This window comes from Cetorhinus maximus, chromosome 15 (assembly GCF_964194155.1).
Source record: "Cetorhinus maximus chromosome 15, sCetMax3.hap1.1, whole genome shotgun sequence".
Classification (NCBI taxonomy): domain Eukaryota; kingdom Metazoa; phylum Chordata; class Chondrichthyes; order Lamniformes; family Cetorhinidae; genus Cetorhinus; species Cetorhinus maximus.
In genome coordinates, this window is record NC_135893.1 from 10,532,301 (window position 1) to 10,538,300 (window position 6,000).

The 6,000-nt window shown below is 41.6% G+C and overlaps 1 protein-coding gene across 1 annotated transcript in view; it reads right to left on the reverse strand.

Annotated features, from left to right (window-relative positions):
* Positions 1-5,595, reverse strand: part of rnf223 (ring finger protein 223) — an 87,611-nt gene extending 82,016 nt beyond the window's left edge. Inside the window, exons 1-2 of the mRNA XM_078557875.1 lie at positions 5,512-5,595; positions 5,200-5,290 (exon numbers count right to left, since the gene is read on the reverse strand). Of these exons, the coding sequence (XP_078414001.1) occupies positions 5,200-5,271 (72 nt within the window). The 5' untranslated portion in view covers positions 5,272-5,290; positions 5,512-5,595. The remainder of the gene's footprint in view (positions 1-5,199; positions 5,291-5,511) is intronic.
* Between the last annotated feature and the right edge of the window lie 405 nt (positions 5,596-6,000).

The following is a 6,000-nucleotide window of genomic DNA, read 5'->3' on the forward strand; positions in this document are numbered from 1 at the left end:
TTTTATATGGTAGGCATAAAAATCAGAAAGAAACTTGTACCTTTTTGGTAGAGTTTCAGTTTAATTGAAGACTTTATAGCTGGAATAACAACTTTTGCACAGGGTCATACACACATTATGCAAGTGGGGATATTTGTTGTACAATGTTTGCACATAAAATTTACAGCATGCAAATAGGTCATTGGGCCTAACTGGTCTATGTCAATGTTTATGTTCCACACGAGCCCTTTTCCATCCTTACTTTACCTAACACCATCAGCATAACCTTCTATTTCTTCCTCCCTCATGAGTTTTCCCAGCTTCCCTTTAGATGCATCTATGCTATTTGCCTCAGTTACTCTACATAGTAGCAAGCTCCATATTCTAACCACTCACTGGTCATATCCATCATGCATCCATCACACTTTTAAGTTACAAGTGCAAAATAATATTTTGATAAAGTTAATTATTGTTGGCTGGTTTAACTGACCTTTCCCCAAAACAGAAATTTTTACACACCTGCATTTAAAGGGCCATAGGTTAAGCCTGACTGCCCAGGTTATTCCTCCATTTTATTATGAAGCCTGAGAGAAAACAGACATCTGTACAGTAACCATCAGTGCTAGGACTATGAATTTAGTCTTTTTTTAAATAACATGAAATATACTAATGGGGATTCCAAATGTGCCCCTTTGTGGAAAACCATCAACTTGCTGAATTTAGCACGTTTTAATTGTAGTGGCAAACACATAGAATAGATAGGTGCTTGATGGCTGGCATGGACACGATGGGCCGAAGGACATGTTTCTGTGCTGTATGACTCAATGACTATCTTGCAAAATGGTAAGACATGGGTAGGTGCTTCTAATAATTCACAAGCTAAACTACAATTTCAGTTGTTGCAGCAATAAGAAGCTCTAAGAAATGAGGTCTTTACCTACTAACTAAAAACACCTGTACAAAAATGCCATCTTCAATGACACATGTATACCTCCTTGTGGTTAACTCAAGAAAGGCACCGACAAGCCTGGATGAAGTTTGCTTCTCCAGGGGCAGAACTTTGTCCTTGGCGGTGGTGCTTGGCGGGGGCAGGGGGGAGGAGGGGTTGGTGGGGGGGGGGGTCCGTGGTTAGGAAGCTGACAGCGATCGGCACTACACCGCGGATTTTACGCGGGCGGGCCAATTAAGGCCTGTCCAGCGTGGAAGGCGAGCGGCAGCACTGCATGTGCAGGCGGGTGGAGGAGTGCGAGCCAGGCCTAGCACGAACTTTGCCTGTGCTCACGAAAGAGCGCTTCAATCTCCCTGAGGCACGGAGCTGCCTCAGGGAGATGAAGCGCCGTTTAAAAAAAATTAATGAACAAAATTAAAATGTCATAAAACATGTCCCCTCCCGACTCTGTCACATGAGCGGGCACATGTTTTTAATTTAAGTGTTAAATTTTTATTTTATTTTTATTTGCTTTAGGAAACCTCATCCTGCCCCTGGATGAGGTTTCCTAAAAAATTGCAAAGGCCGCTTGGCCTCTTCATTAGGTTGAATGGGCAGTGAAAAATTCAGGACAATTATTCATTTAATGGCCTTAAAAGGCCTTTTAATTGTCGGCAGGTGCACTGCCGGCTCCAGTGCACGCCCGCCTACCTAACTATCGTGAGAGTGCGCGTTGACGTCGGCATGCTCAGCTGACGTCAACGTACTTTATTTCACGCTCGGACGTGTCGGGTGCACGCCCGCATGCCAAGAGAAAAATCTTGCCCCAGGAATACTGCATGATACAAGAGCATGAAACAATGCCTTCGGTTCCTATACATTGATTACAAATAATCTATACTTCAATACACTTGCAGCAAAGAGTTAATCATTAGGATGTTGGTCTGCCAACGTTGTCACTAGTCCAAAACAAGACAGTGTCTTGGCTTTGTATTTTGACGTTTTAATTTATTTTAGCAACAAAACACAGTCGGAACCACAATATTAACAAGCAAGCATTATACGGCACAGGGAAAAAACATATTTTAGCATTAGAGGCTTCTGTAGGGTCAACTCAAACTAGACCAGCTCAAAACAGGACATTCCTATTAAGTGTTTTTTTAAATTAACTCTCATTGCACTGAAAGTATGCATTACATTTCGCACAGACAAAAGTTGAAAGACATCTAGGAGTGGAAGACGACCGGATACTTCAACAGATCTAGTCACTGTGGAGCAGTAATCAACAAAACCAATACACAAGATAAGATCACACGGAATTAGAGGTAATATATTAGCTTGGATAGAGGATTGACTAACCAACAGAAGCTAGAGAGTCAGGATAAATGGGTCTTTTTCTGGATGGCAAGCTATAACTAGTGGGGTGCCACAGGGTTCGGTCCTTGGGCCCCAATTATTTACAATCTATATTAATTACTTGGATTCAGGGATAGAGGGAACTATAGCTAAATTTGCAGATGACACCAAAATAGGCGGGAAAGTAAGTTGCAATGAAGAAATAAGAAATTTACAAATGGATATGGACAGGTTAGGTAAATGGGCCAAAATTTGGCAGATAGAGTTTAATGTGAATAAGTGTGAGGCTATCCATTTTGGTCGGAAGAATGAAAAGGCGACTTATTATTTAAATGGAGAGAAGCTTCAGAATGCTTCACTGTGAGGGATCTGGGTGTCCTCGTGCATGAAGCGTTGAAAGCTAGTATACAGGTACAGCAGGTAATAAGGAAGGCATATGGAATTTTGGCATTTATTGCTAAAGGAATAGAGTATAAATATAGGGAAGTGTTGTTGCAACTGTACAAGGCATTGGTGAGACTGCACCTGGAGTACTGTGCACAGTTTTGGTCCCCTTACTTGAGGAGGGATGTAGTTGCATTGAGGCAGTTCAGAGGAGGTTCACTAGATTGATTCCAGAGATGCGGGGCTTGTCTTATGAGAAGACATTGAGCAGTTTAGGCCTATACTCACTAGAGTTTAGAAGGATGAGAGGAAATCTAATTGAGGTATATAAGATACTAACGGGGAAAGACAAAGTAGACGTGGAGCGGATATTTCCCCTCGTGGGGCATTCTAGAATGAGAGGCCATAGTTTTAGGCTAAGGGGTGGTAGATTTAAATCAGAGATGAGGAGGAATTACTTTTCTCAAAGGGTCGTGAATCTGTGGAATTCACTACCTCAGAGTGCAGTGGATGCCGGGATGCTGAATATATTTAAGGAGGAGATAGACAGATTTTTAATTAGTAACGGGTTGAAAGGTTATGGGGAGAGGGCGGGAAATTGGAGTTGAGGCCGAAATGAGATCAGCCATGATCGTTTTGAATAGCGGGGCAGGCTCGAGGGGCTGAATTGCCTACTCCTGCTCCTAGTTCTTATGTATTTGCTCTTTACATGAACCATTTCTGGGATTTCAGTCAGCACTTCAACTTTTTGCATAGCATCAGCATCTCTTCTCTTCACTTCCGCTCCCCTCTCCATTTACAATTTTTGGCCCACATGTGCAGAAATCCTTCCCACCAGCATCCAGAGCTGGTGTGGGGAGTAAATTTCTTTTCCCCCTCAAAACTCAATGGGACAGGTTTTCGCTGCACTGTTGGTTCGACTTTCAATGCCCTGATTTCATGGCCATTCCATGAAAATGCTCCGATTGGTCAATCAGGAATTCTGGGAGGCCAGCGGGGGAGAGCCTGGGAGACCCTCAGAGAGCCTGAGATCAAGCGGGGGAGACATTTATTGGAGGCTCTGGGGTTAATTTATGGTAAACCACCACCATGACCTCCTATATAAAAAAAAAATCCCACAACCACCTTGGAGCCGGGAAGGAATGCCTCTGGGTGACAAGAGAAGATTGACAGCAGTATCCGCCAACCGTAAGCTTCACTTGTAGAGGTAGTCAGACAGCACCATCAGTAAACCAGCCAATGCTGGGGAAGGTGGCAAGCAAGCTTAGTTGAGCCATGGCATGTTCAACCTAACTTCTCATTGAAAGATCGCATGCTTTCCTGCTTGCGACTCTGGGTGCAAACAAAATCTCCCACACTTGATGTATGTTTGCTAGTTTAAAATCCAGCTTCCGACTGTAAGTGTCTATTGTTAAAAGCCAGTGTGCAAATGAAAATGAATAATGCTTTTAAATGGAGGCTGGGCTTACCCATTGCACATTACACAGTAAAGTTAAAGCAGAATAGAGGATTCTGGGATTTTGTGCTTAAAAGAATTGAACCAATGGCTTTGTTTAAGAAAAATGAGGCAGAAACGTCATTGAAACAAAGTCTGTGGTTCATAACTGCTGTCTACAATAATTAGGTGTCTTTAGGGTTGTCAATCTGGCTGGACAAATCCCAGAAGATGTCATACATGACCTCCTGCCATTGGTCGCCCAACATGTGCATCATCTGCAAGTTCCCCTTCAAGCCACACATCATCCTGACTTGAAACTACATCACTGGCTCAAAATCCTGGAACTCCCTTCCTAACAGCACTGTGGGTGGACTGCAGCGGTTCAAGAAGGTAGCTCACCATCACCTTCCCAAGGGCAATTAGGGTGGGCAATGAAAGTGCTGGCCTAGCCAGAGACACCCAAGTCCCATGAAAGAATAAAAAAAAATTAAAACTTTGGACTGATATCAGGAAATATATAGTATAATGAATGATCGTCATTTGAAGTGGCTCTTCTGGGTAGGGTAGTAGTAAAATCCTTGGGAATTATTTAAAAAAAAACAGTTGGATGATGTGATGGGGCAGGGTGGATGAAATTTTTTTTAAGACTGATTAACTGAGATATGACTAATACATTCCACATTCATATAATTAGTGATCATATACTAATGATTATGTGGTGAGTAACCCCTTTTCATAAGGCACTATTTCAGCTAACCATTTTCACAACCAAATTGCAGAATTGAAACTATTGCACAATGGCATACTCTCAACATGAAATCATACTTCCAGATTTTACGTTCCCTCTCAAATTAAATAATGAATTAGAGAGGCTTGTTTGTGTACGGCCCCAAAGATCTTGTGTTATATAACCAACATGTACTTGTCAGGCCAAATGATGTAAATTTCTGATGTAAATTTCCATGTGAAGTTTTCAGTCTAGTTCGTGTGAAGGGGAAAAGCTATGTAGCAAACGTCACTTCAGGCACTTCCTGCAATTCAGCAAGCAGCAGCGTTAGCCACACCTTGTCCTAAACAAATGCTGGGTCACAGAAAAATCAAAAGTGCAACGTACCAAAGACTGTGGTGTTTCAGAGCAGACTCGCAACACTAGTCCTGCCAAGATTATGGTAAATGGCACACTCATAGCCAGTTGGAAGAGGATTCTGTGAAAGGAAAAATAAAACCAAATTTATCCTCCTGAAAAAATATAAAATGTAACTTCAATGCAGGTACTAAGAACTCAGCAGTTAGTAAAACACATTGAGACCAAGCTAAAGAAAGCACTTCTTCAAAGTTACAGTTAACAGTAGCACTTGGTAAACACGTACAAGGTAGACTTATTTCCTGAGCCTAGAGATTTCCTTTCAACAAAAGAAAATCTTACTTTAGTGAAAGAATTAAGTTAAGGCATTCGGATTTTCAGCCTGTTACAGCAACTGAGAGCAGTTTCCTCATAATGGCAGCCCTGTTTGTTGCTAGGATACAAGGGGCCTTATCTGAATACAAGCACAGCCTTACTGGTTTTATTCCACACCCACCTAAATTCAATTTGAGCAATTACAGCCTGACTCAAAGCTTTTGTTGAAAATCGTCCTTCCAAGTAGTTTAAGATAAATAAATATTTCAAATGGTCAAAAAAAATCATTTCTGTTTCTCTATTTTATATGCCAGTTAGGAAATAAACAATTTAACAGGCTGCAGCTGGTATCTGGCAGGCACAGGTTTAAACCTGACAGCAGAATGTTTCTTTTTTTCAAATCTCCAGAAAATAAACTGTTGAAGTGAAACAAGGCTATATGTATAGCAACACAGTCAAGCCCAGGTTATACATTTCCAGTAGATCCTAACTCCAAGAATATCGCATATTGAGTGC